This window comes from Aulonocara sp. 'chitande type north' Nkhata Bay, linkage group LG18 (genome assembly GCF_057382095.1).
Source record: "Aulonocara sp. 'chitande type north' Nkhata Bay isolate Kocher_YH1m ecotype deep benthic linkage group LG18, A_spYH_male_GT1.1, whole genome shotgun sequence".
Classification (NCBI taxonomy): domain Eukaryota; kingdom Metazoa; phylum Chordata; class Actinopteri; order Cichliformes; family Cichlidae; genus Aulonocara; species Aulonocara sp. 'chitande type north' Nkhata Bay.
Genome location: NC_141361.1, coordinates 9022262 through 9034936, shown reverse-complemented (window position 1 = coordinate 9034936; position 12675 = coordinate 9022262). Strand labels below are relative to the sequence as shown.

Below are 12675 nucleotides of genomic sequence, written 5' to 3'. Positions count from 1 at the left end.
ATTTTTGAAGAAAGTAAGAAAAATCATGCTGCAAAATTCTATGCTATTCTTAAATGTTTTGAGCTCCATTTTTATTTAAACTGTGATGCAGGGGTCATCAGAAATCAATAGGTTACTTCCTGATGGGAGCAAGAATGCACACAGCAAATATTAACAAGGACCAGGTCACCAGATATAAAAAATTCAAAGGGTAGGGTGATGGAGGCAAAGAAGAAAGGTCATGGAGTCTTAAAAAAAAAAGTAAACGTCACTATACGCATTATGTTTCATTGTGTGACATATCAACATGAAGCCCAGAAAATCAGGCTGTGGTGATGAATAAGAGCAAGGAAAATCTTTGGATAAATAACTGAAAAAAATGACTATGGCATATTTTATTAATGACTAAGAGGGTCAGACAGGATGTGTTTACCTCTTTTTCACAGCATTTGCTGAACACTTGCTGCAGACTAAGTCTATATGATGTGTTATTGACTGTACCTTATTATGCAGGAAGATGTTTTTCTTCAGGAGCAGCTGTCAATGTATTTGACTCGAAACATATTTTGCAAACTTTGGGATACCAAATAGTTATCAGCCTGGTAAGGTATTAGGAAACTCTCATGGGGTTTAAAAGTGAGTCGAGAGGACTTGGCCAGTCATTACAGGGTGCAAATGGTCCATACATATTCTAACGTCATCTGCTGGCAGTATTTTGGAGTTTCTGTGAATCTGTCCCTCTGCGTTAAAGGGATTAACAAGTATCCAAACATGTTAAAAAGATGTCTTACAGCTCACATCATGTACTGGAGCTTGAAAAAAGAACAATCACTATGTTTGTTTTCCTAAACTGACAAAAGTAAGAGACAAAGACTGAACTGAGTTCAGTCAAAGCCACATCTTTATATGGTATTTACAGGTTTATAGTAGATAAATATAAAGCAGCAGTAATAATAAATCGTGAACAGCAGTCACAAATGTTAAAATAATCTTTCAAATGCCTGTAAACGGACTCCTAGACTGTATTTATAACTAGAGGCTGAAAACATCTCCGTATATCGGTGTGGTATTTATAGATGAAAATTAAAACTGTGAAGAAGAGACAAGGGAAACACCGTTCAACCTTGTTATCAGTGTTGCAGTTGCATCGCTGGCCTGCCAGAGAGTACTTCCCATTTGGCAAATGTTTGGACTGTCACAAACACAACAACAAGCTGATCTGAGTAAAGTGGGAGAGAATCTGGGGAAATCTGTTTCTTTAGTATTTTTTAGGTAAATATGGCCTAATATCTAGAATATTAGTAGTATTTTGATTAAATGTTTTTAAGTCTGTTTAAGAGATAAAAAGTCTGTTTTTAAAAAACAGACTTTTTGATTAATTCAATTTTATCATCATATCATATCATTTTAAATCATGAAATATGCAGAAAAAATAGGATGGGGTGAAGGATCTATTGCTTTATTAAGTATTCAGGTTGTGTATCATGTTTTTAAAAAGTAACTAAGTCATAAAGTAATTACTTTTGAAAATAAGTAATCAGTAAAGTAACAGGATTACTTTCTTGGAGAAGTAATCAGTAATTAGTAACTAATTACTATTTTCAAGTAACTGACCAACACTGGTTATGACAGAAATTTCAATTCTGTTTTCCAGAACAGTGTTGCTGTTTCCTGTGTCGGCTGTTACTTAAGTATGCTGACAGCATACTTGGCTGTGATCTCAAGTAATGATGAATCTGCCTAGTGGGATGAGATCAACCACCTGCCTTTCTGGTGTAAGAAGAACAATCTTGAGCTGAACACCTGTAGGCCGAGGTGATCATTGTGAGAAATATCAGGAAACAGGAGAAACGCTTCCATCGTCATAGCAAAAATGGAGCCCAGGTGGAGGGGCTGGATAACTTTATATAGCTTGGTGTTCTCCCAGGACCTGTCATTAACACCCCAGTGAGGAAAGTCCATCACACGTCTACTTTATTACCTTAGATAATTAAAGGACTGCAAACACCCACCAGGCAGCATGGTGGTGCAGTGGTTAAAACTCTTGTCTCACAGCAAGTTTGAATCCACCTGGCTGGGGTGTTTCTCTCTGTGTTTGTGTGGTTTCTCTCTGAGTACTCTTGTTTGTTTTTAACTCATAGTCCAAAGACATGCACTTAGTAGGGTTAGGTTAACTGATGATTCTAAATTGCCAATAGGTGAGAGTGAGAATTACTGTCCTATCACAATGGATTACACTTGTGTATGCAAGAAATTTGAGTACACGGTTTTGAAATTATGCTAGTTTTTAATTTAATTGGCTGCAAGGTTATTCCTTTTGTCTGTTAAAAAAAGCGCTGACATATTTAAGGATAAGCTCATGGACACAAAGGTGTATTTAGCTGCTAATGGAAAAGGGAAAGATGTTCAGAGGTTCGTGAAATGGAGCAAGAGACAGAAGACTGATAGATGGATAACGTACTTCAGCAACCAGATGGGCTTCCCGATGAGAGATGTGCCATATGGTGATGATTCAGCATGGCAGCCAGACAAACTCTGCTTTAACCCCATTTACACACACACACACACACACACACACACACACACACACACACACACACACACACACACACACACACACACGCCGTGCATCAACTCTCGCACAGTCCAGCCCTAACACATGCTACACTGAACGGGAGCCATCCATCATGGCTGTAACTAGACAGAGACGCAAAAGCAGAATTTGGAGCCAAGATTTAAACCAATCAGGTGCCAGTATACATGCCATCGATCTGATCCACCGAAAGCCAATCTTAGTAATTTTAGTGGTTTTTATATTGTCCTCAACCTTTAAACAGATGTTCTGCACTAACACAAACAAGTGACTTACAAATATAAAAATACTTTCTATCTTATTAAATCGTTGTTTAGACATAAGCTGTCAGATTGGAACATATTTTAAATTTAAAGAAATTTAAATGTGAAACATAACAATATAAGGCAGTAAACTTTTCATATAATAAAGGTGTTCTTGGTTTTGATACTTCCAATTCAGTTATATTTCTGTAGCTCTGGTTAACAACTTATCTCAACGTGCTTCTTATTTTAAAGACTTTACAGTATTATTTTCTATCAACTTTTCAGCTGATGAAAATAGCATTCATACTGAAATCTCAGCCATACCCAAGTATATTATTAACGGATGTAAATGTTCTTGATATCAGTTAATAGATCTGTGTGTTTACCTTGTCTCAGCAGCAGTAGTAGCTTTCCTCTCTCTAACTCCAGACTGAGGCTGAGTCCTTCCTGTCCCTCTGCCTGCAGCAGTGTCCCAGAATTCCTCAGGGCTTTAAACTTCAGAGTGACAACATCTCTGGATGTCCGCTTAAGCCCAGAAGTCAACCAGTACAACAGACCGCTGCTGCCACCATCAAAGCTAACCACATCAGAGGCTGAAAATGAACGAAAACATCAGTAGAGAACTCAGGACTTTATGTTCAGAAGTCAGTGCTGTAAAGGAAGGGAGCAATCAGATCGAGACATAAGCTCAACTATAATCATGCACCTGACTTGACCAGCTCAAACTGTGATTGTTCTTTCACTGTTAAGGAATATAGCCCTCACATTTTACTAGCCAATAAGAAATGATGTGTTTTAAATGTATGCATTACACACAATCTTACGAGGGTAACACAAAAATGCAAGTGTATCACTTGCTGACATGTAAAAAAGGCTGAATGCAACTACTTTGTAACAAGATAACTTGCAAGAAAATTCACCACCTTGTATTTTTTTTTTAAAAACAGATGTATAAAACAGCCTTTTCCCCAAAAGGTTTGTATACTCTACACATTTAACTGTCAGCATGACTAAAGTAGTTAAGCTGTGAAAGCAGAAGTGACATGTGGTAATTTTTGTTTTCAATGCAAACAGCGGATATATCCACTAAAGAAACTGTGAGATACTTGACGTTTATTCAGAGAAAAAATCTGTGTTTTGAAATGTGAAGCTGCAAAAGTTACACGCATGGCTGAAAACTAAGTTGTGTGATGTGGGCTTGCTATCACTTTAATTCATTCAGTTAATCTGTGAAATCTGCAAAGCGAAAAGTAGAGCCAACTAAATTGTTATCACAGTATGTTTTCTGGCTTGAGGAACGCGTGAAATGGATGGTTGTCGAGGTTGATTACAGAGGTGAAAATTAAAAACATGAGCGAGGGAAACAATAGCTGGCAGGCTTTAGGCGCCATGGTGTATTTAAAAAACACACACACACAACAAAATGTTACAATATCAAGAAGGGTGATAATTGATGTGCTAACATCTTGGTTGTAAAAATAATAAAAACCAAGAACACGACGCGACATAATGAAGCGTGAAACTTAGAAAACAAGAAAAGTTGAAGTATTCAGAGGATACAGAACAACACATACTTAGAGTAATGGTGAAAAAACTTTTTGAAGCCAAATAGAATTTTTTTTCTGTAAACACAGAATTTTTTTTATTGAAGATACATTATTAAAAATGCCACAATATTTCTTGTTAATTAGAGGCTAGAAAAAACTTTGCATTTCATTTCTTTTGAAAACCTTCTTTTCAGTCATTCCACTAATTTATCTTTGTTACTTTTACTTAAGTTTCTTTTAATAACTGTGATAAATTTATAGCCCTTGGATATGATTAAACATAGCTTTAACACACAGTGAATAAATAACTTAGAATATATCAATAATCTAATAATGCTAAGTGGCTCTGCTAGTGTTTTATAAATGATCCCTATTCTTACAATTCTAATTACATTAGTTTTATATTTCTGCTTTGTACACTTACTCATTTCACTTACTTGGTTATTTGAGTTAAAAACTTTGGACCTGTGTAGTTTTGTTATGTCGTCTTAGAAAGCTTCAATTCTTTAATACAATTAAGAGAGAAAGTATTAAAATGAATGAATAAAGTTATTTGATCTGAATCTGATTTGATCTCCTTACAAATCTGTAAAGATTTTCATTTGTCTAGTAAAGAATATACGACTTACTGTAAGGACATCCATAGGTCTCCAGCCGGAGTCCAATCCGACCGTTTGGATTCCAGTCCAGAGGAATGAGACGGATAAAGCGGGCGATCGCCGGCTGCTGCAGCTTGTAGTGGACCACACTGTCTGCGTTACTGTTACCTGGAAAAGACTAAAATCACAGACAAAAGATCATGTGCTGCACTATTCTTACATGAAAAAGCTGTAATTTACTTTTCAGCATATAGATTGATTGGTCTCTGTGGTTTCTGTTTACATCCCCTTCAGTTTGGCTTATCCTTTTTGTTCATTTTCACGGCAGATTTTTGTAGCATTAACTATTTACTTTCTGCACATATATATATATATATATATATATATATACATATATAAAAATTATACATATACATATTACTCAACTCCTAAATCTGAGTTACGTCTTTTATTGCATAGTTTTGGCTTTTGCTTTTCCATGCTTTAATGAAAGTTTCTTTTTGGAATTCTAGACTGCATCTTTGCTGCTTGGTTCGCCACAGGGACTCTCTTCTCTCTTCCTGTGTATCAGTCTGCTGTGTAAACACTCTTACAATGGTTTGGATTTTGAATTGCTTTGTGCGATTGGGAGTCAGCTCCCACTTTTACTTTGTTATACAGACCAGCGGTCCCCAACCTTTTTTGCGCCACGGACCGGTTTATGCCCGACATTATTTTCACGGACCGGCCTTTAAGGTGTCGCGGATAAATACAACAAAATAAAACTAGTACCGGTACCGAAAAAAAGAAGATTTATTCATAACACACGTGAAAAGACCCAGGAAAACAGAGTTAACGATAAAAACGATAACAAAATAACGCTGAAAACCGATAAAAACCCTGAAAACCATACATTTCACACCTGAGCCTCAACTCTCGCGGCCCGGTACCAAACGACTCACGGACCGGTACCGGTCCGAGGCCCAGGGGTTGGGGACCGCTGATATAGACCACTAGGTGACTACTTTTACTGTTTTAAATCTGGTATGCAACATTTGCAGTGCATCTCTGGGTATATCTGCATCCATCATCACCAAAGAGCATTAGCATATAATAATATGAATATCAATCATTTTAACAAGACTAAGTCAACAGCCTCCTCTGCTGACACAATTGTGACCATGAACAAAAGGCTAACATCAGCATGCTAACATGCTTACAGTGACAAATGACATAATATCTATCATAATGACAAAACTTCTAGGTGCAACAGATGCATTGAACAAAGTAAGATTCAAACGAAGTATTTCTTTAAGATATGTTTTTGGCCTGAAGTTTTAATAGGTATAGTTAGAAATCAAGACACAAATCACCCACACAGTATGAATCCTAACCTCCAGTCCACCTGACAGCTCAGGCAAGATCACATTTGGTGGAATTTAGGGGGAAATTAAATCCAGGGTCTCTTCCCTGTACCCTGTCTCCCATTGACTTCAGAGCATTTCACCGAGTATAAAGGTTATAAAGGTGGGCTGTATGTAACTAAAAGACACACCGCATTAAGCATCAGGTATCTGATTTAAGTACAAAAATGCATAGTGTTGAAGAGATCCTTAGAACTGCAGTGAAAATATAAACTGTAAAAACTGTAGCCTGGTGCCAAGACCCAATAAATGTTTCTGGAACATCTGAGTCTGAGAACTTGCACCGTCTTTGTGCAATGATGACACTTGTCTCATCAAAATTTCCATAATAGTTCATCACTTCCATAACCACAACTGTCTGTATAAAATTTCATTTCAATCACTCAAATGATGATTGGATTTTTCACACAAAACTGAGGAAATGAACAAATAAAAAAAAAGTTAATGGTATTTTGCTCTGATGTTGCTTTGGATTAACAATAAACAGCCTGCCTTTAAAAATGTGAACAGAAAATTGTTTCCTTCTTACTCCGGGCTGGGTGACAAATGGCTTAATTTGGTTTATTTTATTTATTTTATTTTTTTACAGCCATTCCATCTGGCAATCTATCATAATTACATGCATCCTGTGAAGTTGACACGCAGGTTAACTGGCTCCCGCACTACTGAAAAAAAAGCTTATACACCTAATTAACTCATTAACTTAGGAGAGTTGGATCTGCTTATATGGTGAAAAGAAGAATGATGTGTAACTTTAGTAGTGTATATATCTGTATGGTTGTGCCTGGATACTGCTCATGTTTTTAAAATAAAAGCTTCCTCTGTTGTTTCCGCTAAAAGGAACAAATTGGCTGCAGTGCTACACACACACACACACACACACACACACACACACACACACTGATACACGATTCCAGCAAGCACACCATCATATTATAGTATATAAAATTAGCAGCATATGTGAACTGACAGTACTGTTCAGTGGACCCTAGGAGCTGTGTATGCTTGGGTTATGAGGAGGCCTTATTTTTAGACCAAGCAGCTGAACGCAGTTTTTTCATCTCAGCTGATGAACCAGAAGAGCATTCAGCCCAGCAAAGCCCAGACTTCGTGGATTGAGCAGCATCTCATTTACTTTAACAGTCAGAGAAGAGAAAGCCCTGGAAGAGTCCTTGGACACAAACACTCAGTTTTCTGTCTTGCATTGTTCATTCACTTGACATGGACAGGTGCACTAAGACTGCCCCTATGTTAGGCAACTGTAAATATCTGTTAGGTGTACAATTATATATTATTATTATTATTATTAACTTATATGAATGGGCTTTCTATCATTTACTCAAGACAGCTTAAAACTCTTGATTCATATAATTTTATTTATACAAAAGAGCCAAGACAAGAGAGAAAGCTGCCAAAGGAAGGTGACTGTCATTGTCTCTCGAGTATCTAACACGTTCTCATCCCAACAGGTAAAATACAGAGGACTTGCCACAGTCGTCTGTATTTTACCTGTTGGGAATGAGAGCGAGTTGGAATGAATCTATAAATGTGTTTTACTTGTGAAATAGAAAATAATAAACCTAACAAAGCATTATGTACGTTAAATCTGTTCACTTTCAGATCCTGAATCAGTTTGGAAAACACTACGTGATGGCCCCAACACGAAGCTATTTTATTGTTGAATTATCAGAAATACTTTGATGCGTTTGTGTTGGAATGGACAGCTGGATCCTGTGCTCTAAGCATCTCTTACCGCCACGAGCGGGTTTATATTGGAGTCAATTGAGAACCCAGAATGTTTCAAACAGACGAGGAAGGGTACCTTTTGCATCACTATGAGATGCCTAGAGGTGTGACAATGATACGCGTTGGGAATGATAATGGGCTGTTTAGTTCTCATTTGGGTCCAAGTCTAATTTCTTCTCTTTGTCTTCTGGGTTTTTTCTGCTTTTTTCCTTGTCTCTCTTTTTGAGTACCCACTGTCTTACTTTGTAGAGTTACTTGCCGTGCTTACCCTATGTGCCTCCGGGAACAATGATACAATTTTAATATCTTCCCCTTAGTTTCCCTTTCTCATGGAAAGAAAGATACAACCCTGCCAGAAAAAGCAGCACCAAGAAGTGGTGTGGTTGATCCGGCTGCTTTGTCATCAACTTTTTCTCTGACAAGCTCTCTAAGCCTGGCTGACTAACTCACAAAAGTTCAGAAACACTTTGAAATGTGACTGGGATTGTGCAGAGTTTATGTAGAGCATCAGATCAACATGTTTTTAAGCTGTGAAGAGCTGTCCTCTGCTCTCTCTCACAGAAGATCCTCAGCACCGAGATTAACTCAATTCTTTTCACAGGAGGAAATTGCCACGGCTCGACTCCTAATCGAAAGCTTCTCTCTGCAGCACTGTAACAAATGCGGCTTCACCCCGGATAAATGGTCATGCTCACAGTGGAGCAGTATACCATATTTTGCATGTGTACTAGACTACTGGATTTGACATTAAAGCCACTGGAGACATATTTACAATGGGCTCACTGTTCTTACAGGATTTTTTCCTGTGTTTTTACAGATCACAAAAACTGAAAACTACTGAGTATCCCTCTGATACTGACCCATATTTTCAAGTGCAACTGCAAGTCTGACAAGACACTTGCAAAGGGAAAACATCGAAGCAATGTGCTATGAGGGAATGCCTCACTGCTTCTTCAGTCCTAAAGAAGCAACTGACTCATTGACAGTCAAGATTTAAACTAATATAAAATGTGTGATTTATGTAGCATTACCATTCCTATAGCTGGGATTTATTTATCCCAAAGACTGCAGTATTTTATTTAATGTTCAAAGCAGTCAGGCAAGAGACGCAGCTTCTGAACCTTGTAGAAAGAAGTTAAAAAGTAAAGTATAAAACTATAGCCAGTAGCTGTGTTACTTAGCTTATAATGGAGACTGAAGGAAGCTAAAAACTGTGTGATGTTTGTAGTGTGCAAGTATCACAAACATGTAATTTCTATTCAAAAATCGAATACAGAAAACAATCCAACTATTATAACATCCTTTGAAGTTTTTAAAGTCACCCTCATGTCCATACCGTACATCAAGTGAAAGGACAGGTGAGACTGAATATGTGCATATGTAAAGACGTCCTTGAATTGAATTTAAAACAAAGTTGTAGTTTTCTTCAGTTTAGCATTCAGAAAGCCTTTAGATTAAATTGCACAGCCTCGGTCTCCTTGTCTCACTTGTGTCCGTCAACAGCAGCTTAAGTGTTTTGGCAACAGGTCAGCATAGTCAGCAGAGCCCTTTCATTGGTTCATCCATTATTAATGAGGAGTCAAAGGGCTTCTGATGACTGTGATTATCTCTGCAGGACTGACTGATTCGTGCAAATCAGCTCTACGAAACACCAAATCGTCTCTAAGTATGACTGTAGTGGTCCAGGAAAATTAGCTGCAATCAATAGGATTATTTTTTCAGTGTAATGACGCTTGTACATTTCTACTTGTGTAGTTTTAAAGGTATTTTTGCCATATAAGCTTTCGTTATACCTGTTTAAATTATTAAAATCATTAAAACACTTCTATAGTCTTCAGTTTGTTGTTTTGGGACTACTATTGCTCTGTAGACTCACCCCAATACTGTCCTCCTGTCTGTACTGCCTCCAGTTGTGCCCCGTGTCACTGAACATCAGCAGGTAAGACATTAGCCAATCAGAGCTGCCATACCGGCCCTGTGTGGCGACAGCTGTGATCTTTGTCCGCTTACCCAAGTCAACCTCGAGCCACTGATATCGGTCTGAAATAATAGGTGACCAACCTCCAGCTCCTGCAGAGACACAAAAATGATAAAAACAAAAGATTGAAAGAACTTTATTACATTTCAACCTTTGAGGTGTAGAAAGTAATAAACTTTCTTCTGTGTGTGTGTGTGTGTGTGTGTGTGTGTGTGTGTGTGTGTGTGTGTGTGTGTGTGTGTGTGTGTATACATCTGTGTCTGTGTATATACATCTGTGTTTGTGTGTCAGTGTGTGAGAACATGACAGATTAAAGAATAGCTTGACCTTTAAGTCATGTTTAGTTGTTCCAGACGCACAAATGCATTGTAAAAAATACTGTCAGCAGTTTAAAACTAATTTCTGTGCAGTGGCTGAACACACGGTTTCTAGGTTGTTCTTAACTTATTTTACTCAAACAGATAACTTGTTATTTTCAGTGCAGAAAATGTCATTTAAATGGGTTAAGGACCTCAGACTGCTGCTCCTTTATTACAGAGAATGTTTCTTAATAGCCATTTAAACTCAATACATGTTGGAATTTCATCACAAGTCTCTTTGGTCTTTATAAATCAAAAGAAGAGTAAAAACAAAGCCTTTTTTCAGAGTTACAAACTTTCACTTTCAGACTTTAAAGTTTTTCATTTGTGTCTCTCGTTTGTCCTTGGGTGAGTTGTTTTGCAGATATCCTTACCTTCACACTTACTTTCTAACCGTACACACACACACACACACACACACACACACACACACACATATGCAAGTAAACCATAAATCACGACTCCCCATTTCTAATAATGTACGATAACAAATGGAGTGCAATGTGGTACTTTATTGTCATACACACAGTATAACTGTACCGGATATTAAATCTGAATAGATATAGAATGTTATCTTATAAAAAACCCATTAAATGTAATTACAATTAGGTTGCTTTATTGTCTCCCGTAGGAGGAAATTGTGATTGTGTCGTCTTGAACTGAAAAACTTGCTGCTTCAAACTAAACCAAAAATGAAAAAACAAACAAACAAAGAAACACTTTAATGAACGCAAACCTGCAGGAGCTATGTTAGAAGCTTATATTAACCTTTGCAAATGTGAATGTAACACTAATTGTTACTTCTCATACCTTTACACATAGAAAATGACGACTAATGCAGCTGTTGTCATTGCTCCACCCTGACTTAATAAGAAAGGCATTAAGATTTGGGCAATAAACAATTCACAAAAAGCATTATGCAAATAACATAGTTTCAAATAATACTTGCAATTTAGTGCACCAGCTAAAAGGCCAGCATCCAAATCTACTTAAATAATTTAAGCTGATTACCTAATAATAACATTAGCAGGGTACTCAACAACCACCCTTAAATTTATATAAGTCATTATGCATGTAAACAAAATATGATGATAACATTTTTTAAACTATGCCATGATTTCCAAATGGTGTTTATCTTTAAATATTGTGATATTTATTTTGCTTGTTTAAATTGTCTGTCTAATCTGTCTAATGATGCTACTATTACCGTAGTTATTATCATTATTATTACAAAATTTTGTGACTGTGACGTCCCCACGAAGGAGGTCTAGGGGTGTGAGTGTGGGGACCGGTAACAAATGGGAACGGAACGGAATGAAAAGGAAACCAGACAGAGGTGTTCAGCACATAATATGGCTTTATTACAAATAATCTTAACCTAAAGAGCTGGCAAAGCTGTTTTACCAATAATGCCAAAGAAGCAAAGGAAGCAGTCGCAGCAACGAAGGAAAAAAACTACCAAACAAATAAAGGAGGCACTTCCCACTTAACTCCTCACCACGGGGAGACACTTCCGGGGCCCACAGGCCCGTCTACTCACTCAACATAAAACCACGGACAGGACAAATATGCAGTAGGACCTTTCCAACACCTAGAAAGACAGTGTAGAGCCACAAGGGAAAATCCCCCCACACACAGTTCATCCCCAGCCCATATTATCTCCGAGAGGTGATTGCTGGCTGGGTCCAGGTGCCAAACGAGGGTAATGAACAGCAGGTGTGTCGTGGAGAGAGGGCAGAGTGAAAGAGGGACAGAGGGGTGGGAGGAGAAAGAGAGGCGGAGACAGAGAGAGAACACCACACCCACACAAAGCCAATATCAAGAGGAGGCCCTGCTAGGGCTGTAACAGTGACGTTATCACTAAAGTTAATGCAGTTCATCTTGAGAGGCATGTGCATGTCTTAACAAAATCCAGCGGTAACCCATGCAGAGGTTGAGATATTTTGTCTGAATCAAATCAATCAAATCCAACAGGCTTATCATCCATTGCACTAGTCTTTGTGTAGCACTGTCTTTAAATGCCTTCTCGGCAGCTGCACACGCAATAGGGGGTACAATCCAAGCTTGAAAATGTTTTGCGTCTTTTTTAACCTCACTGCTACGATATTTTGCCCTTTACAAACAACCGCACATTGCTGTGAAGTCTCTATTATCATTTCTCAGAAAAAGCATCGCCAATAAGAGGATGCAGTTCTATACACTGAAGAGTTGCCAGACCATTTGTAT

General features: G+C 37.8%; 1 protein-coding gene across 1 annotated transcript in view; it reads right to left on the bottom strand.

The window, feature by feature from the left end:
• The window catches only part of LOC147307950 (contactin-associated protein-like 4), a 123252-nt gene that overhangs the window by 59348 nt on the left and 51229 nt on the right, over nt 1–12675 (bottom strand). The window contains exons 3-5 of the mRNA XM_086270954.1: nt 9989–10182; nt 4994–5141; nt 3204–3410 (exon numbers count right to left, since the gene is read on the bottom strand). Of these exons, the coding sequence (XP_086127080.1) occupies nt 3204–3410; nt 4994–5141; nt 9989–10182 (549 nt within the window). The remainder of the gene's footprint in view (nt 1–3203; nt 3411–4993; nt 5142–9988; nt 10183–12675) is intronic.